The sequence below is a fragment of the Arvicanthis niloticus genome, chromosome 4 (assembly GCF_011762505.2).
Source record: "Arvicanthis niloticus isolate mArvNil1 chromosome 4, mArvNil1.pat.X, whole genome shotgun sequence".
Lineage (NCBI taxonomy): Eukaryota > Metazoa > Chordata > Mammalia > Rodentia > Muridae > Arvicanthis > Arvicanthis niloticus.
In genome coordinates, this window is record NC_047661.1 from 76,241,763 (window position 1) to 76,266,652 (window position 24,890).

The following is a 24,890-nucleotide window of genomic DNA, read 5'->3' on the forward strand; positions in this document are numbered from 1 at the left end:
GCCAATATCTGGACAGGGCACAAAATTTCATCCTGTCTAGGGTCTCGAGTGGCTGGGTGACCATGCCTGGCTTAGGTTGATGTTTATATTACTCCTATATTACCCGTCTTTGAGGAAAACATAGATAGCATATTGATGTATGCCTCTGTCTTAGGTTTATAGGAGCTCAAAACACTCTTACCTGTCGTTGACTAACTGGCCATCATTGGCACACTCTTTAGACCAAGACCACATTCATACCAAAGGACCTGTGGGCATGCACTAGATGCAATTCTTCACAATGATGTGTAACTGCCAGGATGAATAGCTGAGCTTGCTGAGAGTGATCCTGTGTGAGGGCAACCAATCTGCTTAAAATATAAGGTTCAAAGGTTAAAAGCAACATGATTATCCAAGCAATGTAGAAAATAAGGTTAAGAGCGGAAACGTGCCGGGCGGTGGTGGTGCATGCCTTTAATCCCAGCACTTGGGAGGCAGAGGCAGGTGGATTTCTGAGTTCGAGGCCAGCCTGGTCTACAGAGTGAGTTCCAGGACAGCCAGGGCTACACAGAGAAACCCTGTCTCAAAAAACCAAAAAAAAAAAAAGAGAGAGAGAGAGAGAGAGAGAGAGAGAGCGGAAACATTCCAGTATATAATCCAACTGCTAATTAGCAGGGATCAGACACAAGTCTAGCCACCAGGTATATAGTGGGTGGCTTTAAGTAATGATTAAAAAATACTCTCCAGTAAGAGTGGAGATTATATATCAAGTTAAATCAGCTGGTTGATAAAGATTTTGAGCCATCTTTATCATTAGAATCATAATTATTAGGCTCAAGATCTGTATCCACTTGACGGGCCAGTCTTTCAGGCAGCTATCAGGCTCTATTCTCTTTTTCTGAAAAAATGTAGACTGACCCACAACCCCAAATTAGAACAGCATCGGGACCACACCAGGTATTAGTTAAGGGGTCTCTCCACAAGACCCTGGCAAATGAGCTAGAAGTAACTGGATGCCAGTGGCGATCCGCTGCAGACTGACCTTTAGCATCAGTTTGCAGAAGATTTAAAACAAATAAGACAAAAGCAAGGTGTGCTTTTGGTGACCTTGGGGAGTATAATTCCCCCTTTTTAGTTTAAAAAAGCCAATTTTTTATAATTACTTGTAAAGTTGTAAAGCCAGGGAAGAAGCACCATTAGCTGCTTTTCCCATATTTAGAGAGTTATGAAGATATTATTTTAAAGTTTCATAACCTCTCTTTCATAATTTCTTGTCCTTGAGGATAATAAGGAAATATCAGTAATATTAAATTGTCAACAAAACATCTCAAATGTTTAACTGTAGTCAAATAATTGTAATAGCCAGTTCCATTACCTATCTTAGTCTGATATGGAACACCAAGCATAGGAAAATAACATAGGCAATAACTAATTATATTTTTAGTTGCTTCTCTTGTTAAAGTAGTTGCAACTAGAAAGCCTAAAAGGTGTCAAGTCACGTGTACATATTTTAATTTTTTAAAATAAAAAATGAGTAACATCTATTTGCCAAAATTGATTATTTATAGTTTTCAAGGCTTAAAACTATGAAAAAATTGAAGATACTGAGAACAAGTTTTTGCAATTTAACTTGCACATTTTTTAGAAATGTCAAATTGTTGTCTTAAGCTATTATTTCTTTGATGCTGTAAAGAATAAGACTGTATGGCCAATTATTTTTGAAAGGCCTATAATCTGTCTAGTATACAAATCTGCTCTGGCATTGTCCTGGGGTTCAGGCAATCCAAAGAGCTTTTAAATGTCTTATAAAGTTAAGAAACAGTATATGTTTCTTAAATTAAGCTTTATTTTTATAAATAAAATTTGAGAATCAGCAATATCTAAAAAAGAAACAATTCTAAGCAATTATAAATCATGAGCCATATACTGGCCATGAGTATATAAATTGAAAGCTTGATTTCTCAGCATTTCAAACAGTGCTACAACACATAATTTAATTATTTGTGTTGAAGCAGGGGAAACTCAAGAAAATAAACATGTGATCTAATTACATATACTGCCTTCTCAATAGATGTAGCATCTGTAAATATAGTAAATATGGCAAACATCTTTTCTATGGGCAGCATGCGTAGTAAAGTTTAGGAAATATAAAAGCATGCATAGAGAAAAACTGTAACAACTTGTCTTTTGTATAATGATCATCAAATTTGCCTAAAAAGTTTGCCATGTAATAGGCCAAATATCATTATTTTTCATAACCAACTTAATTGCTATTTGGAATAAGGAATGAACCTTTTATCCAAAATGTTTTTAGGATTCTATCATATAATTTTATATTAACACAATAATTTTGTAATAGGATGTTCAAACTTTACTTGTAGATGAAGAAAGATAAATTTACATTAATGGTTTCTTTTGCTAAAGGGCTGCCGGGGGCATATGAGTAGTAATAACACAAACAGCCAACAATGTTTTATAGTCTATATAATTTATCTGTTGATAACTAACAGCTTACTCTACTTTTAGCAAAGCTATCTCTCCTTTATTAGTTAATTGTCAAGGGGAATTAGGACTTGCATCCCCTTGAGAATATCAAACAGAGGTTCAAATTCTCCTATGGTAAGCTTAAGATAAGGTTTTAGCCAATTAATATCTCTTAACAACTTTTGAAAATCATTAAATGCAAATCAAAATTAAAAGCAAACCATTTTCTTTTTGCATATACACCTACAAGCCAGAAGAGGGCACTAGATCCCACCACAAATGGTTGTGAGCCATCATGTGGTTGCTGGGAATTCAACTCTTATATTTTTAGTTATGAGTCTAGCCTTTAATGGCTGAGCCATTTCTCTAGCCCCAGCTATCTATTTTTATTAGAATTTTTTTGTGGCACAATCTGTTTAGGATATAACTGAGGTCTCAAATATTGAAAAGATACTGCCTTTGAATCTTTTTTGGAGCAACAAGTACTCCAAAAATTTTAAAGCTTGTTATATTGGAGCAAAGGCTTGCAGAAAAACTTTTTCAGAGAGATCAGCTAATAAAATATCACACAATGAATAACATATATTAAAAGATTCAAGCCGGGCAGTGGTGGCGCACGCCTTTAATCCCAACACTTGGGAGGCAGAGGCAGGGGAATTTCTGAGTTCAAGGCCAGCCTGGTCTACAGAGTGAGTTCCAGGACTACACAGAGAAACCCTGTCTCCAAAAAACAAAAAAAAAAAAAAAAAAAAAAGAAAGAAAGAAAGAAAGAAAAGAAAAAAAAGTTTCAAACTCTTAATTTCTAGTATCAAAGCAACAATATATATATAGTAGAGCAATTAACCATTTTTTGAGGTAAACTTTTCTAACAATGTAGCTGCATGGGTTCTCAAAAATTACAAGCAAATTTACTGAATGCAAACCTCCCACCTTTACCAGAAATGTAAAGGAATGGTATAAAAACAATCTTTTAGATCTATAATAATTTTATATGCATTTACTGGAATGGCAGCTGAAGTAGGCAAGTCAGGCTGTAGTGTCCCATTAGTTTCATAAATTTTTTTTTTTTTTTTTTTGGTTTTTCGAGACAGGGTTTCTCTGTGTAGTCCTGGATGTCCTGGAACTCACTCTGTAGACCAGGCTGGCCTTGAATTCAGAAATCCGCCTGCCTCTGCCTCCCAAGTGCTGGGATTAAAGGCGTGCGCCACCACCGCCCGGCTAGTTTCATAAATCTTAAATTTGAACTTTGTTTTGGATTAATTCAATAACCAATCTTTTTTTAGCTGAGTGAGTGGGAGTATCAGATAAAGGCCAAGCTGAAGGCAACCTTGTCCTCTAATAATTGTTACATAATTTAAGATTAGGTCTCTTGCTAGTAATAGATTGAACCCAGTATACATTAGAGGAGCCAAAGAGCAACCAAAGTATAGATTGAACCAATATACATTCTCATTCTTAACAAATTTGGAAGGAAGCAGATGCAAAGGAACCAAAACAATTGAATATTTTTTTTTGCCAGCAGGTACAGTTATAACGTCATGGAGGGAAGCAGGCATAATTTAAATTTTTCCAGCATAATCATTATAATTCTTGGCCCATAGACTGTTGTGAATGTCTTTGGGTCTTAGATTTACCTCTCCTCTCCTGCAAGAAACAAGCAAGGCAAAAAACAAATTTTGGAAAACACCTTTCTAGGAGAGGGTCCTGAAGACCCAGGACAAAAGGAATGTTAGGCACCTAAGCTTCTGCTGAGCTCAGTCTGCATTGTCTTAATTCAAGTGTAAATGTTTTTAACCTCAGCCTCTTTTCTGAGGCCTGACTCAAAAACTAGGTCTATACTGCCCTGCAGGTTGTGCATGTACTGCCCTGCAGGTTCTTTTCTTTTCTTTAACTTCAATTTAACTCTAAGTGCTGTGTCTTTCTTTCTTTCTTTTTTTTTTTTTTTTGTTAATAAACATAGGCAAATCAAAAAATCTCAAACTCACGATTGAACTGCCAACTGTAGCCAATGGAATATTGGCAGTTTAACTATATATTTAAGCTTCATTTGCAACATTAGAGTATAACCATAATTTTGAGAAACAAAACCAATTTTTAACGATGTAAGCAATCTATTTTCTCTAAAATTGACACCAAGTAGATTACCTTTATGTTACAAAGTTTTGCTGCCAATTCTTATATATGAATGCATGATAGTGCAGCTTTTAATATCTCACTAAAGAGACATTGTTTTTAAATCTTATCTTTATACATCTGGTCTCTGAATGACTCCAATCCTGAGTTACCAATCTTAAATCAACTTTCTGTTACCAAGGTTGTAAATTTTTTAATCATACCCAATAACTTATAAGCCAATAATGTATAACCAAGACATGTAGAACATATTTATATCTTTAAAACCAATCAGAAACAAAAATGAAGTGACAACACATCTTATATATTTAGACCAAACAAAATTTCTTGCTTTTTCTAGCTGTAATTTTAAGAGAGAAGCACCTTGTCACAGAGATTTTTCTAGGATAAACAACTCTTAGCTTAAACTAGACCAAGGGTATCTAGCAATTTTATTTATCTAGCAAGGTGTATCAAGCAATTTTAACGATCTTTTGAATATCAAACATAGAACACCATAAAACATAGAACACCAATCATTTAGACAACGAAACAAAAAACAGAGAATTGACAGAGAATGGACATTGGCCCGCCAAGGACAAACAATAAACAAAGAAGGCAGAATTATGGATACTACTCAGTGGTCTGCCTTTTTAAGTTTTCCAATTCTTTCTAACCCTGCTCCTCTCGCCTGAGGCAGCTTTTGGGCTGAGGGTAGATGCCGAATATTCAGGAAGGGCACACTTTATACTACATTTTTGTTAAAGGAAAGGGAATCTTTTTCTGCTGTCTGTTACTCTGTGCTCAGAACATTCCTTTCCTGAGCACTGTGTCCTAATGTTTCCTGCCCACAGATGTGAGGAGAGCTAGGTGAGTATAGAGTTAACTTTGTATCCTTTACTGTGAGGTGGCAAGGAGAGTGGTATGAAGAATGGTTTAGGATTAGCCAGCTGCATTGTCTGCTATACTGCAATCAATGAATCAATAGCATAGAATAGAATAGAATAGAATCAATGGCATGTGTGAACTGGGTTTGGTGGCACATGCCTGTAACCCCAGCATTTGGGAGAATCAGAAGTTTAAGCTGGCTTCAGCTCTCTAGTGAGTTTGAAGCCAGTCCAGGCTCCACGAGCTTTTAGCTGAAACAACAAACTAAACTACAATAAAAAGCATATATCAGGTGAGTTGTATTGTATAGTCATTATTTTTTCAATGTATAGCAGTCTTCTGAGGATTTTTATTGTATTTTCATTGTAGGTGTTGTAAATTTAGATTTTGACTCTATTTTGTAAGTTTTGTCATTTAAATTATTTCTTGATGAATTCCTATATATAATCACTATTATATAATCTTTAAATAGAACCACCTGTTTTCAATTTTATTTCAATTTTAGATGTTGTATTGTGAAGTGAGACTGCATGTTTTTATATGCCCAAATGTGAACCATATAGTCAGTAGCAGGGTTTTTTTTTTCCCTCTTACTTTTCTTACCAATTGGAGACTATTTCTTGAATTATGACCAGAAAATACCAGATTACTTGCTGAGGGTTCTTGACATAGGGAATTGGTATAGAACCCACTTTTCACTATTGGGACTCTAAAAGTCTGCTGTAAGGAATCTGGGATACTTCTCCCAACACACACATGCGCTCTCATAAATATCCAAGGAGAATACTAGCTTTTTACTTTGTAAAGATACTTACAGCTGCTGCAACCACCCTCCCAAGTTATGAATGGAAGGTGTGGCTGATGCTGAGGATGGCAGGGTGGGAGCATGAAGGGGGATGTGCTCTATTGACTTCCTCCCCGGCCTCTAGAACTATGGATTAAACACATTTTCTATTGCTTATTAAAACACAAGGTGATTAATATCTTTCTTCCTATTAGACTTAAGTTCCAAGAAGAAAGGGACCATTATTCCTGCCATGATAGTTGGCATATCATAATATGGTTTTTATGTCTTTCCTGGACATAAATTTGTAGCCCAGACTGGCTTAAAAACCTTTCTGTTGTCCTGCCTCAGCCTCCCTGGTACTAGATTGTAGGGGTGAGCCACCATACCCTGAAGACAAAACTTCCTTTTAAAAATAATAGTGTATGGGCCAGAGAGATGGCTCAGTGGTTAAGAACACTGACTGCTGTTCTAGAGATCCTGAGTTCAATTCCCAGCAACCACATGGTGGCTCACAACCATCTCTAATGGGATCTGATGCCTTCTTCTTGTGTGTCTGAAGACAGCTACAGTGTGCTCATATAAATAACAGATAAATAAATCTTTAAAAAAAATAGTGTATGTATTATACTGTATAACCGTGTTAGTTATTTTATACATTTCTGGGGCAAAATATTTGGCAAAAGCAATTAAGGGAGAAAAGGTTTACTTTAGCTCCCAGTTCACGGGACAGTGTGTCATGGTGGGAATCAGGGAGGCACAGCCTGAGGCTGCAGTGACAGTGCATCTGCAGGAGGACGAAGAGATGAGGGCTGCCGCTCAGTCCTCTCTCCTGCTTAGTCAGCTCATGCCATCAGCTCATGGAGTGTGCCACCCTTGGCTACGATGGATGATCTTCTACCTCAACTAAATGAACCTATTCTAGAAAATCCCAAACCCAGAGCTTTGTTTCCATGGTGATTCTAGATCCTGTAAAATTGATAATCAAGATTAATCATTTTGGAAACCAAAAGCATAACTGCTTTAGAAAGACATGGAACACGAATGAACACTTACTAAAATCAGGAAGAATGGAGTATTGCTAAGCCTCTTTCAAAAACTAAGAGTCAGTGCAAGGCTGCAGAGATGGTGGCTCAGAAGTTAAGAGCACTGGCTGCTTCTCTGTGGTTCAGGTTCAGTTCCTAGTGCCCAAGATGACTTGGCTGTAACTCCAGGTCCAGAAGATCTGATGCCCTCTCCTGGTTTTTGCACTGTATACACAGATATACATGCAGCCAAAATACTCATACACAGAAAGATAAACACATTCAATTTAAAATAAAAATAAGCATAAGCATGAGAAATACAGTCCATCTATATAGATACTATAGCTACTTATCTGGAAAATTCAAAAGAATAAAAAAGTATGATAGATTAGAGAATTCAACTAAGTAACAAAATGATAGGCAACAAAAATGTTTTTAGCTGTATTTCATTTAAAATGGAAAGAAGTTATAGCTGAGTGTGGTGATACATTTGACTCCAGCACCTGGTTTGCTAAGTTTGAAGTCAGTCTAATCTACATTTTAAATTCTAAGGCAGTGAAGGCTTCATAATGGAATACTATCTCAAAACAAAAAACAATTAACTAAAAAGGGGGTACTCCTGAGGCAGCTAAGTTGGTAAAGTACCTTCCTGACAAGCATGAGGACCTGAGTTTGGGTCCTGAGCACTTAGGTAAAAGCAGCCCAGTGTGGTCACAGGTGTTTATAACCTTCAGGGGAGGGTGGTATAGACAAGAGGATCCCTAGACAGTCTAGCCAAGTGGTGAACAGTGACATAACCAAGAAACCCTGTCTGAAATGATTAGTATTGGAGCCAAGATAATAACAACAATAAAAGTATTTGCATTTGGTGAGATTACAGTGTTTTAAAGATATGCCAGCATATTAGGAAGCAGAACTTGAGAACTTTTAGTCTGGTGTCTTTTGTCTTCATGGACGTGTAAATGGAACACAGACTATTGTTGGGACATATTTCTCTACTCACAAAGCTGTCTTCCTAGTCTGTATGTGGCCACAGTGCTTGTGTTACCTGTTTTGAAAGTACATTACAATTTTGTTTTCTAGATTATATTAAATTAATTTTTAATTATCTATTTTTACCGTGGCTTCTTCCCGTAACAACTTCTGTTCATTTGAGTAGCAGTGTAACTTTTAAAAATCTGCTGGTCAGGCTCCCAGCTGCGCACCCATGGATGGCCTACGTCTTCCGATCCTGCTCGTCTGTTTCAGTAGACAGTCCTTTCACTTCAGAAAGTAGCTATTGAAGATGAGCCTTTGTGAGATCATCAGTGTGTTCTAACCAGAAGTTCCTCTGAAATATGCATTTCCTGTGGCTGTCCATAGAACATTTTTGCTAACATAAAAGTAAACTCACATTATTCATTTATTCTACAATTATTTATTGAATGTTCAAAGTGTATACTTTGTCCTGTAATGGTAGGTGTTTTAATTATACCTCATTTGTGAGTAATCAGAGCCAGAACATACTAACTCACTTCACCTTCAAATGAAGCTGACTTGTGCCAGAAGAGCCACTTGTCGATTGATATCTTGAGGTATTGTGTCCTAATAGCTACCTGGCATCATCTTTGGATTTCGTAGACACCAAGAAATAAAAACGATCAGAGGATTGGTTGGTTTGTGTAGAGTTGATGGAAACCAAATGGTCTTTAGAAGGAATTTCATTCAGATTATTACTGTTTCACCTTAAAGTTTTTAGAATGGTAAAATATTTGTATCTGCTAGTTCTGTTTAATTAACTTTTGACAAGTAATAGAGGTACATGGTTTGCACATAGCACATTAAAACCTATCTTTTATTTTAGTTCCCTCTCCAGCCCCCTTTTAAAAGACAAATCTCATAGTCTAAACTAGTGTGGAACTTGCTATATACATATAGAACAGCCTGGCTTTGAATTTTTGACCTCCTGCATCCACTTCCTGGTTACGAGGATTACAGGCTTGCACCACCATGCCCAGTTTGTGAACTGTTGGGGATTGAGCCAGCCCAGGGCTTTGTGCAAGCAAGGCAAGCACTCCATTAACTAAGGTACATCTGTGCCCAGAAAGGCCTTTGATTGTTAGCCTGCATCTAAGAAGGTTTTCTATCTACACAGTCTGTTTTTAAGAAGTCATCCCTAAATTTTAGCATCAGTTTCCTGATACCAATCACAACTTAAGTTTTGAGAATTGACATTGGTTGTTAACTTCCCCCCTTATTTTAAAAATGTTAGTGTTTTCTTTTTAAATGGATTAAAAGACAGTGTAGTGGCTATTCCTGGTTGTCAACTTGACCATATCTGGAATGAACTACAATCCAGAATTGAAAGGCTCTCCTGTGATCATCCTGATCTTGAGGCTGGGAGTTATAAGTTTCTGACCTGGATCTTGGCTTGGAGATCTTGAGGCATAGTGCCTATGAATCCCAGGAGACTAAGGCAAGGAGATCTCTGAGTTCATTACATAGAAGCAGCCCCAGTTACACTTTGATATATAATCTTACAAACTATTAAATATACATATACAATGTATGTAGTTGAAATTGGCTCAATCATATACATGTTTGTTTGTTTGTTTGTTTATTTATTTATTTATTTATTTAGGTTTTTCGAGACAAGGTTTCTCTGTGTAGCCCTGGCTGTCCTGGAACTCACTCTGTAGCCCAGGCTGGCCTCGAACTTAGAAATCCGCCTGCCTCTGCCTCCAAAGTGCTGCACCGCCTCCCGGCATGTTTTATTATTACTATTTTATATGAACATATCTCTTAATATACATCCAGTTTGGCCCCATCTAGGGGTTCTCTTAATTAATCCAACAAACATTGCTTTTCCTCTGTACCAATGGCTCTTTTAGATGTGTACACAATAATGAGTGTAGTAGTGAAAAGTGTCTTTTTGTGGATTTTAAGTACTAATGAGGAAAAGTAAACAAAATGTCAAGTGTTGAGCAGTACTGAGTGAGAGGTAGTGCCCAAGGAGTTGAGAGAAGGGATGTGGGAAACATAAAGGTTCCAGAAGGACTCAGCAAAGGCCTCAGTGAAAAGATTAAATAAGTATGTGACTAGACAAAGGAAATGAAGGATGGAGCTAGAGCGTGCCTCCAAGGCACACCAATGTGGAACAGAATCAAGTGAGGTGAATATTAGGAGAGAGAATCTCAGGGAAGTTTCTGGAGTATGCCTGGGAAGGTAGGTATTCAAACATGCAGAGAATCGGGCTTTTACTCCAGTGGAGTAATTCCTTAGGTTTAACTTATGTGTATCCGCTATGTGGGGAGCAGAGCAGAGGACTGAGGTCGGGAGGCGGGGGGAGGGGGGGCGGGGGGGGGGAATTGGAGAGCCATTTAAGAAGCCACTGCCTTAACCTAAGCTAGAAATGCCAGTGACATAGATGAGAATAATAAAGACTTGCTTGAGTCTAACATTGAGTATGGGCTATAGCATGTAACAGGGAAAGAGAGGAGGACATCAAGGTTGCTGGCCTGAGCAACTAGAAAAGTGGGGACACCGTGACATGGAAAGCACTAGGAAGAACAGTTTGAAAGAAAAAAAGAGATTATTTAATTTGGGACATAGTGAGTATGAAGTGTTTGTTACACATTCCAATGGAGGTGTCAGGTGCAGGTAGTGAGCAGACAGCACATTGGCTGGAAACAAAATATGGACGTTATTGCTTGTTTGTGGTATTTTAATTTAGAAAGTTGGGCCAGCCAGTGGTGGCGTACGCCTTTAATCCCAGCACTCGGGAGGCAGAGACAGGCGGATTTCTGAGTTCGAGGCCAGCCTGGTCTACAGAGTGAGTTCCAGGACAGCCAGGGCTACACAGAGAAACCGTGTCTCGGGGGAAAAAAAAAAATAAAGAAAGTTGGATGTAAGAAGAAGTCAAGATAAAAAATAGAATTTCTTGGCATGGCTCCCTATACCTGTGTTTCCAGCACTTAAGAAGCTAAGGCAGGGGAATTGCTATGAGTTTGAAGCCCCTTGTATTCCATAGCAAGTATCAGTCCAGCTGGTGCTACACAATGAAATCTTGCCTCAAGGATAAACAAAACATAACAGAAAGAGAAGAAAAAGGGAAAACAGAACTCAGAGAACAGCCCTGGGAGAATGAGTCGGGATACAACATGGAGCTGTGTGGAGTTTCCCGTGGGCTCAGCGTGGGACTCCCCTCTACATTTGTGGGTTCATTCTGCTCTTCTGTAGACTCATTGAAAGTGTAAATACATCTACCTCCCCTCATACACTTTTAACATTTACCTTTAATAGGAAATTATGTAATCACAAGAACTATAACAGAAGTCAGTATAAATGATGTGAATATTAGCTGAGAGTAATTTCCGAACAAAACTTACTGAGACCACTCTGAGCAGTCTCTCTTTGGTACTTCTGATAAAACTGAGCCAACTTCTAACTTCCAGAGGGTAAGGAACATAGAATGAAGAATGAGCCTCTGTTAAGGAGGTGACTCTGGCAGACTCTGAATTTTTAACAGGCTGGCTGCAGAACTTCAGGGGACGAGGCTGCTTTCTCACTGTCTACCTGCTTATCAGTTCACCAGTGTGGTAATTGACTCTTCATGCTCCCGGTAAGCAGGAGGAGCTTTTGTGAGTGACCCCAGCTGACATTTACTGTCTCATTTTTTTCTGCAGCTCTGGCATTGAGGAACAGCTTAGCTAGGTGGTTCTGGCAAAGGGTTCCAGTTAGGTGATAGTTAGCATACCTACTGTGGGGGTAGTCATTTGAATACTTGAACTGGACATGGAAGATCTGCTTCCAAGATGGCTCTTTCACTTTCGATGTAGCAGGAGGCCTTAGTATGCTCACCATATATGGGTCTCTTCATAGAGCTTTTCCCTGTCCCCATGACTTGGCAGCTCTTTTAGAGTAGATGATCCAATATGGATAGAGGTAGAAGGAGAGACAATGTAGAAGTGAATCACTAAGTCCAACCAAGTTTGAAGGGAGAGAAGTACTGGATAATTTGTAGATGTATTTGCCCTATAGTCTGATATTGGCTGATAATCAACATAATCAAAGTTCTGTTGATTAGCTTAATGCCCTTTAAAAAAAGGAAATGGGTCCAGAATTCCACTGGGGCAGCATCCTTTGGATTCTTTCTCACCCTGGTGTCAAAGATCCAAGGAAGTATTTTAAAAACCACATCATAACATCAGGTCATTTTCTAATCTAATTTTAAAAAATTGTGTTAGTCTAAAAATGGCAGATCTCACAAAGAGCAATGATGAACACATGTACCACAGGGAGTGGACTGATTTATGTTGGTGTCTTTTATATAGCAAGCAGTGGAAACTACTGTGGTTTAGAGTGTTGATTGTTGACTAGTCAGCCATGATTGTCTGTAGAATACCTTTGTGTGCTGTTTTATCTCACTTTTCCTGTCTTTTAACAGAATCATACAACAGATCTTTGCAGGATTTTTTGCAAATTCTGCCATGCCTGGATACCCACACCCCTTTTCTTGGTAAGTGACCATTCTTTATCTACATCGCATTGCTTGAGTAGTACCATTTTAGGTGCTATCATTTCCATACATAGAGAAAGGAGAGCCTGCAGAGGTGAGTATGCGGCGGCTATGCCTGGGATGTTGAATTACTTTTTTTTTTTTTTTTTTTTTAACCAAACCCAAACTCAATCAGAACTCACTTTTCCTTGTTGATGTTCAGGACAGCTGGCCTGGTCTCCTAAGATAATGTTCGACATGCCTGGTTGTTTTCTGTCTTGGTCTGAGTTACATTGAGTGGGGAATGATGGTCCCTGCCAGGCTTTGGATCTGTTTTGCAAATTTTTCTTATGGACCACACAGGAAGATTTCCTGAAATTGAGAACATATTATTTTACCTTTTTTTTTTCTCAGAGTAAGAAGGTTTTTTAAAAAAGACATACGTAGTTGAGTATCAGTGCCGCTTAGGCGTGGCAGCGCTTGCAGACAGCGTCTTCCTGGAGCCGCCGTGCCTGCAGTCATTTGTGACCTCTAACATTGCTGCTGCAGAAGGGCTCCCTGTCCAGTTCTTCACCGCATTTGCCCCACTTTATACAGCCTCTGGTTACTTTAGGTGTGGTCTAGCTAGAACCTGTGCCTGTCACCCAAGGTACTGCACCAAGAGCCCCAAGAAAGAAGGCCGGCTAAGTCCCTTTGTAAATGCTCTCTGAGCTACAATCCACAGGAACTGCTGTGGCTGCTTTTTTTTTTTTATTTTTTTACCAAAAGTCCTTACTGTGCAGGGCACATGCAGCCTCTTTGAACAAGGGAAGTCTGCTGTAAGTTTGGGACAGCCAAAACACAAACTTTTTTTTTTTTTTTTTTTTTTTTAACCCACAGGGTGTCTTGTAGCAGTTAGAGGGCATCACATTTTGTCCCAGTTAGGTAAAGTGTTGAGAGTAAAAGCATATCTCTAGATAATCTGCTTGACTTTTCAAATATAGAGACTTTGTTTGCCTCTGGATTGTAGAGGACTAGTGACTTACAGCTCTGAGGCTGCAGTGCCCACTGCTAGACTCCCACTGTGGTATATACGGCAGAGCCTGATCACCCCACCTAACCCTGTCTGTCTCATCTCACGTATAGGAGCGGGATGCTGCACTCCAACCCTGGGGACTATGCCTGGGGTCAAACAGGGCTTGATGCCATTGTAACCCAGGTGAGGAGCTGCCTTTTGAGAGGGTGTCTGTTTGATGTGTCTCATGGTTCCACAGACTCCTGCATTCCTTCTGCTACTTTCTGAAATGTCAATCACTCTGCTCTCAACAACAGTGTGAGCTTTTGGGTTTCTGTTTTTACTAAGTGGATGGATGGGCTATGGGCATAGCCTAGTTTCCATGTTCCTACTAGACATCCTGGGACTTCTAGAGAATGACTTTACCTCTGAAAGAAGTAAATACTTATCCTGTAACAAGCAGTTCATTGTAATTTGTCCTCTTGTTCAGTCCTGTGAGGAACAGCTGCTTCATGGAAGAATAGGGTCTCCCGTATTGAAGCAGGGGTTTCTGCCAGACCAAGCAAAGTAGAGGAAGGAAGCAGAGACCAGAGCTCCCCATGCTGTATGATTGCTTCCACTTGTTTTAACTTGACTAGTTTTCATTTTCCTGCAGACTGCTGAGAATAGAAAGCATGTTGTTTATTTCTAAGTCTTTTCATAGACAGTAATATGTCCATCTCTTGGCTTTTTGCTGCTTTGCATACTTCCATGCCTTCCTTCTGACTGAATAAAATTTTGAACGAGTTTACTCTTGGTTTTTATTAAGTTGTAATTTTATCCAGGACATCACAACTCTTTTGGTAGCTTACATTTAAGTGCCTTATGCTCAAGGGTGGGCTTTTTAGTTCCAAGTCTTTCTTACAATCATGGTGTACACTGGTGTCACTCTGACATTGTAAAGCAGCTGTGAGTGTTCCAGCACCTGGAAGGAGTCCTGCAGAAGTTAAGAGCAGCAAATATTCTTAATGCCTGTGCTGTCTGTTCTCAGCTGGAAAGGCTCTCCCCAGTTACCGAGATAATGAGTATTGCTCTCTCTTCTTTTTGTAGCTTCTAGGACAGCTGGAAAACACAGGTCCCCCTCCAGCTGACAAGGAGAAGATCACATCTCTCCCAACAGTGACAGTAACTCAGGAACAAGTCAGTAAGTTTACTTTCATATTTGTTCTGTCTTCCTATGACATCTGATTGAATGAACATTCAATGCATTTCTCTTCTAAAGGTATGGTTCCCTAATATTTCTGTCTGGCTACCAGCTATGAAGGGCCTAGTTAGCATGCCTGCTTTCTAGCTCCCACAAGAAATAGATAGTTGTTTGTATAAAACTTGATTATAATTAGTGCAAGAACTTACTGTTGGAAAACTCACTAAGTGATTAAAAAAGCTGTTGAAAATAGTATTGGGTCCATGATCCCACAGGGAGGAGAAGAGGACAGATAGGAGGCCAGGGATTCGGTTCACATGTAAGGTCTAGTCAGGTAAATAGACACATGGTTTGAAAACTTTTTTTTACCACCTAAACTTGAAACTTGTCTTGCAGTTTGAAGGTTTTCTAAACAAGCCCTTCCCTTCCCTATCTGGTCAGACTCTCTCTTTACTCCTCAAGTTAGAGTTCATTCCAGATCTAATAAAAGAGCAGTTTATATCTGACTCAAATAGCACAGCCCCTCTGGCGTTCTTCAGCGACCTCACCCTTCTGAAAAGGGTCCCTCAGATGGAGGATCTTTAGGAAGGTTCTCCTGGAAATAACATGTTAGATGCAATGAAAAGGAGAGAGAGCAGAAGCAAGAGTTGGGGAGACTTGCTGGAGTCCAGATGGGGTGCTAGTGATGGTTGCAATGCTGATAGACAGGAAAAGATAGATTTAGAGGGGTGGATTTTGGATTGTCATGGAGGCACACAGCTTAATTCCAGCTGTCACTATCAAGATAGAGACAGGAAGATCTCTCAGTTCAAGGCCAGCCTGGTCTACATAGTGAGTTCTAGATTAGCCAGGGCTACATTGTGAGATGCTAAAAGAAAAGAGAGAGAGAGAGAGAGAGAGAGAGAGAGAGAGAGAGAGAGAGAGAGGCTCGACTTTTTGAAAAGAGTTGGTTTTATTATTGATTACATGGACAAAGGAGGCAAAGGATTATTAAAGATGATTGTAAGGTTCCAGAGCTTTATAAAGGCAGCACTGCCACCATCAGGTGATGGCAAATCATGAGCTGGACCTGGGCCTGATGAGGAGATGCTGTGACAATTTTAATTCTGGATTTACTGATTCTCAGGTGCTAGCTGAGAGTCCAAGTAGAAATGACTGGGATTGTCTTGAAGTTGGTATTAGGGGGAATCAGCTGGTTGTGAAGTTTTGTATGTATTTGGATTACTAAAGAGTTAGAGGTGGGATGCTGCCTGGAAGGGTGACATGGAGAGGAAGAGCTGGAACTAGGATGAGAGGTGGGATGGAAAGGGAGGAAGAATCTTAAAGGGGCATTTCTCCTCCTCTGGTGGTCATCATCAGGGCTTGGAGCATACATAGCTCAGCCATTATACTATTAGCCAAATTTCTATAATTCAGAATTTGCCACTTAGAGCTCTCACTACAGAAGCCATTTTCTTTGAGGAGAAAGGCTTCTGTTGATTGATCTGGAGTCCTGAGTGCACTTGTTCTCTGTACCACCTCCTGGTATAGCCTTTAACAACTTCAGAGGACCTTGGGACAGCTACACTAAAGAGAGCATAGTAAGGAAAAGAACAGGAGACAGGTAGTCACTGCACTGAGTAGACACTACTAAGGGTGCTCAGGCCCTCAAATAGTGGACAGATTGCCTCTGTTTTCTAGGCAGGACCTGGATGACAGAGGCTGTCACACATTTGAGAAGATGCTTTCCTTGTTTTATTTAATAGACAAATAAGTTTCTGCTTACCTGTTTTTTGTTTGTTTGTTTGTTTGTTTGTTTTTGTGGTTTGTTTTGTTTGGTTAGGCACTTTTTTAGGTTTATTTATTTGTTTGTTTATTTATTTTATGTATTTGAGTACTTTTTTTGCACGTGAGCCTGCATGTCAGAAGAGGGCATCAGAACCCATCACAGATGGTTGTGAGTCACTATATGGTTGCTGAGAATTGAACTCGGGACCTCTGGAAGACTAATCAGTGCTCTTAACCACTGAGCCATCTCTCCAGCCCTGCTTACCTATTTATTAATTTTAAAAAATCCATTTATTTTATGTATATGAGCATATGTACCACAGTGCATGTGTGGAGGTCAGATAACTGTGAGAGTTGATTTTCTTCTTCCATCATGTGGGACCCAGGGAGTAAACTTAGGTCATCAGGCTTGGTACCTCACTGAGCCAGCTCTGCTAATCCTTCTAACTTGTTACATTAAAGATTGGGCCTATTATATAGTTCCTACTAGGTCTATTGGAGTTGGCCCCATTTGTTCCCATGTCTATTATTACCATTTCCGTCTCTATTGTGAGTAGAATTCATACTTCTCATCTGCCAACCACTTAGGTAATAACTTTTCTCCCTGATCGCCTTGGTGTGTATGGTGGGGGGGACACCTGCATTTCTTGGGTTGTTAGAGACATCTGGTTTGTTTGGTCTTGTTCTTTATTGTTTATTTATGAGGTAGACTTTGTAGCCTAGATTAGCCTTGATCATTGTGCTTCTGCCACCCTCATGCTGGGATTGTAGGCCTGCACCACGTGCCCGGCTCTTGGTTGTTTTCCTTTCTTCCTTTTGCTTGTTACTTTAAAATCGGACATCTTCCTCCCACAGATACCGGTTTAGAATGTCCAGTATGCAAGGAGGATTACACAGTTGAGGAGAAAGTCCGGCAGTTACCATGCAACCACTTCTTTCACAGCAGCTGCATCGTGCCGTGGCTAGAACTGGTGAGTACAGTCGGCCTGACCCAGGACAGTGCAGCTGCCAGGCTAGCTTCGGCTGGGTGAGGCTGCTTCAGAGGAAAGATGTAGTTGCAGTTCAGAGAGCAAGTAGATGAGATTTTAGCCTCCCAGCCAGCCCTAGTACTACCAACATTGTTGTGTTTAATTATCGTCCTGTTGTAGTGCTTCTAATCACAGGACAGTGAGCTGTGCACACAGGACACCATGACACTCCACAGGACAGTGAGCTGTGCACACAGGACACCATGACACTCCAGCAGCTTTTGTAAATAAAATGACTCTGAAGCACAGTTAGCAAATTGTGTCTATATTCCTGTGCTGACTGGGCATTTGGGAAGTTGTCACAGAATTGGTATAGACTAGCCTAGAGAGCCTAGAACACTTATTGTCTGTCCTTTAAAGGTTTAATTTTTACTCTCTAATCATGTATCTGTGTGTGGTTGGAATGGATGCACACATGTGTACAGGTGCTCTGGAGGCTAGCAGAGGGCAATGGATTTTTTGGAACTGTGGTTACAGGCCGTTGTAATGCATGGGTGCTGGGAATGGAACTCATTCTTCTGTAAGAGTGGTGCATGCTTGTAACTGCAGAGCATCTCTCCAGCCCCCTCTTTGTGCCTTTAAAGAGTTTGCTTAGTCTCACCAAGACTACATGAAGAAATGGTTGATAGTTACCTTTATGTCATTGTTGAGGTCACTGTTAGCAGTTACTTTTTTTGTTTTGTTTTGTTTTTTGTTTTTTGTTTTTTTCGAGACAGGGTTTCTCTGTGTAGCCCTGGCTGTCCTGGAACTCACTTTGTAGACCAGGCTGGCCTCGAACTCAGAAATCCGCCTGCCTCTGCCTCCCAAGTGCTGGGATTAAAGGCGTGCGCCACCATTGCCCACGTGATTTATGTTCTTAAGGAAGAACATATAAGGTTGACCTCTGCCTCCCCATACACACACACACACATGCCTGTGTACCCACATGCCACCTCATCCCCAATTATGATTTAAGGAACCTGCTATGAGCTGACAACTAGGAAGGTACCATACCATGATATTTCAAGGATAGAGTTTCTAAGCAGAATGGATAGAATTCTAAGCAGAGAAGTTAATAAAAGCTAACACATTAACAGCAAACAAAAGTAACTGCTGCTGGGCGGTGGTGGCGCACGCCTTTAATCCCAGCACTTGGGAGGCAGAGGCAGGTGGATTTCTTAGTTCGAGGCCAGCCTGGTCTACAGAGTGAGTTCCAGGACAGCCAGGACTACACAGAGAAACCCTGTCTAGAAAAACAAAAAACAAAACAAAACAAAACAAAAGAACATAAATCACTTTGATTCTTGAGACTTTGTCTCTGGTTGGTTGACCTTGAACTAAACAGATCAGACTACCCTGGGTGTCCACAAACCCCAGGGATCTGTGTGTTTGCCTTCTTATCAACAGGATTACAAACATCTGTCACTGGCATTTTACATGGGTTTTTGCAATTGTTTGTAAACATTTTACTGACTGAGCCATCCCCCCCCAGCTTGATTTTGGGGTGTCTTAAGTGTCTGCTATTCCAGCTTCTCAGGTCATGCTGTTTACATGGATTGATATCATTTTGTTTCAGCATGACACATGCCCAGTATGTAGGAAGAGCTTAAATGGTGAGGACTCTACTCGGCAAACCCAGAGCTCTGAGGCCTCTGCAAGCAACAGATTTAGCAATGACAGCCAGCTACATGACCGATGGACTTTCTGAAACTAAAGACCACACCTGAACCAGGGATGCCTGTGTTAGTCCTGCTATCATAGCTGTAAATTGTATCAAAACTAAACAAAGAAAATAGTAGATGGATTTAGGAATCATGTAAGAAACCCCAACCCATAATATTAATGCAACGAGTGTATTTCTTCTCTAAATTTAAAGTTAGGACTTACAGATGGAATTGTATCAAAAACCAAATGCCTCTTGTTCCTGAATTGAGTGATAGTTTTATAAGTGTGAAACTTAATTATGTCAGTTTGCTTCTGCCTGAGTAGAATCAATTTCTTAAAGTCTAGGTAGGGCTCTACTGTCATGTTGTCTTGTAATGGATGTCTCTACCTCCTCCTCCAGTCTCCATCCTACCATTAGTGGATTTCACAGCAGATACACAGAGGCCAGAGCCCTAAGTCCTGTCATATAAAGTCTTTTTTTCTTAGTTGTACAGGAGTACAGGTTCCTACTCTTGGCCCCATTAGCAAGGTAAGACTAATTCAGGAGTCTGAGACTCAGTGCTGTTTTGTCTTGATCATCAGAGAGCAAATCAAGAAAATTACAATGGGAAGGAAAAATGGTGTGTTACTCTACACTTTGATTTTCTTATTTTAGTTTAGGAAGCACAGTTTCCCTAAAAACCATCATGGCACGTCTTACTTAGTCTTGGGTTGGTAGAAATCTGATTTTGGTTCCTCTGTGACATTAAATTGAACAGCATATGGATGGGAAGACAAATGTGGGAGATTTTTACTACTGAGATGTTTCTAATGACCCTCAACTCACTGTTTATTGTTTTTCATACTAGGAACCTTACAATAATTTTCTTCATAAAATAATTTTCTTCAAAAATACAATAAATTCCTTCATAAAAATAGATTATTTTATTACTGCTTCTATACCATTTCACAGTTTTGGTAATTCATTGTTATTTGGGAATTAAAATTATATGTTGTCTTGTTTTAGTTTGTTAAGCCCATTTTTCATGTCTGAGCCTTTTCCTGTTCTGTTCAGTTCTGGCTATACTTGGAATCAATCTGATAATGTATTCATGCCCCAAACAACTTAGTTTGGGAAAGGTTGACTGCATGTTAAATTCTAACGATGTGCATACACCTGCTCTGTACGTGTTTAAAATGGAGTAACGGAGACTGGAGCATGCCACTGAGCTTCAGCAGCTCCAGAGGACACTGTGGGCCATCCATCAGCTGCTGGTGCAACAAAAAGGGCCTGGAGGTCTGCAGTCGCTCCATTTATAGGGTGACATTAGTGTTTCATAATTCAGAATAATCAGAATAAGATCACTATAATTTGGTGAGGAGTCCTTCCCCAGTTTTTGATGACTTTCACAGTCTGATTTGGGGGTAAGTGTGTGGGGTTAAAGATGCTTTCGTACTTTGTTAGAGGATGAAGACGTTGGGGAGGAGAAAGAAAGTGATGGGGGAGTGGCCTGCTGAACTAACAGCCTGCCCCTAAAGGTTGTGGTCAGAGGTATGGTTCAATCCTGTGGCATGGCTCCTGTAGTCCCAGCTGTTTGGGGAGGCTGATGCAGGATGATCCCAATTTAAAGGTTTACCTGGGCTTCATAGTGGGTTCAAGGCCAGCCTAGACCACTTAGTGAGACTCCATTTTAAAATAAAAAAATAAAAAGAGGACAGGGATATTGCTGTCCTTGTATATATAAGGACTTGCTTTGTATGTATAAGGACCTAAGTTCAGTCCTCAATACTCCCTAAATGTGTGCTCATGTGTATGTGTGCACACGCGCACATGTATGCACGCAATTTAAATAGTTTAAAGAAAATGAAAAATGTTTTCTTATATCCTCTCATGTTATGCCTTCATAGGGGGTGTTTATTCAGAGGGTGTGACCTGTTTATTGTGGTTAGACTATAAAATATAATCTGAAAGTACACAATGGCTTTGAGTCTGGAGGAGAATGTGGGTTAATGAGAATTCTGTTACGATTATTTGATCACTCACCTGGATTAAGGTGTACTGAAGTTGTAGTTTTTGAGTAAAATATCAGTTAGCTCAGAAAAGTCCATCTACTCACTGTGTCCAGAGATGTCAAGACAGACAGTTGTGTTTTCAGTTATAGTTGAAGAACTAGAACTAGAACTTAATTTTACACAATATGGAAACAAAGTAATAGTCAGGGATCTCCCTCTCTGATGCACAGTGTAACATATAGACCACATTACTTTAACTTTTTACAGTCTGTAAGAGGACATAAGGCTGTTTTGCTGTCTCCCAGACTTGACCTACTCAAATTTTAGTGTTCTGTAATAGGCACCTCAGCCTTCCAGGTTAGTTTATGCTAAGGAACTGGCATACTTCAGACAGACAGAACCAATCGGATCATATAGAAAGAGACCTGTCATGAGACATTGGCCTGTGCAGTGGTGATAGCTAAGCAGTCCCAGGCTCTTTAGTGAGCCAGTGTGAAATCCAGGAACGCACTGAGTATAATTCTAGTCCTAAGGGGAGCTGATGGTTTAGTTTCAACCCAACAGGCAGGAGAGACAGGTGTCCCACCTTAGACATTTGGGTAGAAGGAGTTAAAGCATCCCCTGACTTGAGAGAGAACAGCCTTTTTGTTCAGTTCATGCCCTCATTTGTTTGGGCTCCAGAGTAATAATGCTGCTTTTCAGCCACTTGAAAATGTTAATTTCATTTAAAAACACCTTCACATAAACTCTATGAATAATGTTTGAGTATCTGAGCCTCCTGCAAGCTACTCAAATTGCTACATAAACTTGGTCATCACAAGGAGGGAACATAATGATCATGACGTGATTTTCATGCCACGTGAGCAAAACTTAATTTCTGGTAAATAAGTGTCTAGGTTGGCTTAGAGACTACAGTGAGATGGCATATGGTATGTGCTTAATTTAATTTCTCTTGGCACAGTTTAACTTGGACGTAAGAGATGATGCCCATTGTGGGAGAGAATGGAAGAAACATTTTGATATTCTTTGGCCTAACACCAGAAGTGAGCTTATTTTCATAGTACTTTACCCTTAAATTTGAAACAGTTTAGATACGGCGCCTGGGTCAGAAGGCTAGTAGTGTCATAGTTTCATGTCTGTTGCTGTGATGGTAAAAAAACAACTTAGCAGAGGAAAGGTTTATTTGCCTTGTAAATTTCAGGTTGCAGTCATGGTTGTGAGGAAGTCAGGGCAGGACCTTGAAGCAGTTAGTCACATGCTTAGTTGAGCAGAGTGAGGATGTAATAAGAATGCCTGCCTGCCCAGTTCACTTCACCACACTTCGTTCTTACAGTTCAGTGCCCAGTCCATGAAATGTGCCATTCTTGCTCAGGATGGCTCTTCCCACCTCAGTTAACCAATTAAAAGAACATTCCTTACAGGAATGTCCGCAGGCCAACTTAATCTAGGCAATACCTCATTGAGATTCTCTTCTCAGATGATTCTTGGCTGTGAGAAGTTGACAGCTCAGAATGAAGCATCACGAGACCTTTATATTAATATTAATGCCCTACCCTATGAGGGCAGAGCTAAGGAGATTTTCTTACTCCAATTTTGCTTGCTGTATATGGATAGAAATAAATGCTTCTGTATTTGTATAGATATAGCTATTCTTATCTGCTACTCTGAAACAGTTATTTGTACATTCAGAGCACAGTAGATTTGAGAGCAGGGAACCTAGGCTAGAGCCTTGCTGCCTTCCCAGGGACTAATTGCCCTTCATATTTTTCAGACAGCATAGTCAAATCCATTTTCATATTGATTAGTGTTTTAGTTCCTTTTCATTACCTTGATAAAATACCACGGCCAAGGCAACATATAAAAGAAAGCATTTAATTTGGAGCTCATGGTTCCAGAGAGTTAGAGTCCATCATGGTGGGGGTCATGGCAGCAAGGAGCAGATAGAGCACTGGAGCAGCAGCTGAGAGCCTATATTCTTATTCACAACTAGGAGGCAGAGAGGGCTAGCTGGGAATGGCTGCCCTTCAGAAACTTGAAAGCACATCGTTAGTGACACTCCTTCAACAAGGCCATACTTCCTAATCCTTCCTGAAAGTTCCACCAACTAAGGACCAAGCATTCAAACTTATGATCCTATGGGGGGAATGGGGGTGTTCTCATTCAAAACACTCATTCAAAAAAACTTTTGGCAGATGGAACTGGGGAGAAATGGATACATGGCCTTATCTTCCACATTTTTATAAGGGCTGAGTTGATGCAAGGAAGGAAAAGGAGTGATATGCTGTTTACAGTTAAGTTTTCCCAGGGTTCCTGTTTCCAATTTTTTGAAATGTTGAGAAACCTGAAGACTCCAGGATGATGTTCCTCTGATGCTATGTGTAACTCTTTGACCCTCTGTAGTGGGTTGACCTGATGCTGTTTGTATTCTTATGTTAATACTGTCTCCTCAAAAAGGGTTGCCTCCTTCACATACCCAGGTGATGCTATGTGAGCCTTCTCTCCATCTTAACTGTCAATAAAAGGCTAGAGCCTGTGATTGGGCAGTGGAGGGAAAGGTGGGACTGGAGGCTCTAGAGGGGAAGGCATGTAGAGCTGGAAGAGGAAGAGAAGCTGAGATAGACCAAAACTGCATGGCCGACCGGAGAAACCGCAAGTAGCAGGGGGTCTCATAGCTGGGGAATAAGTTAGTGTAGTGTTAGATCTGCCCAATCTAGGCTTAAAGCTTATAATTAAAATATCTGGATTGTGTGTTTTTTATACGGACTTATTAGGGTTGGAAATTCCAACAACAACCCTTTCCTTACCATACAGTTTAATTTATCAGAAAAAGTAATTCCTGGGCTAGAGAGATGACTTAGGGATTAAGACCTCATATGGTCTGGCACCTATGTAAGCATGACACGCAAATTTGAGAAGCATTCTATGTTTTTAAGGAAAAACACATGTGCATGTGCACATGCGCCTGCACACACACACACACACACACACACACACACACACACACACACACACAGACCAACAACAACAAAAAGCAGGAAGCAACAATCACTAGTTTTTGATATTTCTCAATATCAATTATCTCAATTCCCCAATAAAAAGACACAGACTAACAGAATGAATTCTGAAAATTCCATCCTTCTGCTGCATCCAAGAAACATACCTCAACATCAAAGATAAGCATTACCTCAGAGTAAAAGGTTGAAAAAAATATTCCAAGCAAATAGACTAAGAATAAGAGGTAAGCTGGTATAGCCAATTTAATATCTTAACAAAATAGAGTTCAAAAGAGAGAAGGGTCCTACATACTCATCAATGGAAAAATCCACTAAGATGGCATTTCAATTCTTAACATCTATGCTCCAAACACAAGGGAACCCAAAGTTTGTAAAAGAAATGCTTAAATCACTTACCCTCACACTTGATTGTGGGAGACTTCAATATCTGACACTCAACAATGGATAGTCTGGTGGTTTGAATGTGCTTGGCCCATGAGAAGTAGCACTATTAGGAGGTGTGGCCTTGTTGGAGGGAGTG

At 40.0% G+C, this 24,890-nt stretch overlaps 1 protein-coding gene across 8 annotated transcripts in view; it reads left to right on the forward strand.

The window, feature by feature from the left end:
* Positions 1 to 20,366, forward strand: part of Rnf115 (ring finger protein 115) — a 66,588-nt gene extending 46,222 nt beyond the window's left edge. For 6 of the 8 annotated variants that reach the window (XM_076932972.1, XM_034501393.2, XM_076932971.1 and 3 more), the window contains 6 exons: positions 11,780 to 11,872; positions 12,698 to 12,769; positions 13,874 to 13,946; positions 14,832 to 14,925; positions 17,548 to 17,663; positions 19,276 to 20,366. In XM_076932972.1, the coding sequence (XP_076789087.1) occupies positions 11,780 to 11,872; positions 12,698 to 12,769; positions 13,874 to 13,946; positions 14,832 to 14,925; positions 17,548 to 17,663; positions 19,276 to 19,407 (580 nt within the window). In that variant the 3' untranslated portion in view covers positions 19,408 to 20,366. The remainder of the gene's footprint in view (positions 1 to 11,779; positions 11,873 to 12,697; positions 12,770 to 13,873; positions 13,947 to 14,831; positions 14,926 to 17,547; positions 17,664 to 19,275) is intronic. The other 2 variants (XM_034501394.2, XM_034501397.2) reach the window with 1 other exon arrangement.
* The last annotated feature ends 4,524 nt before the right edge of the window (positions 20,367 to 24,890 follow it).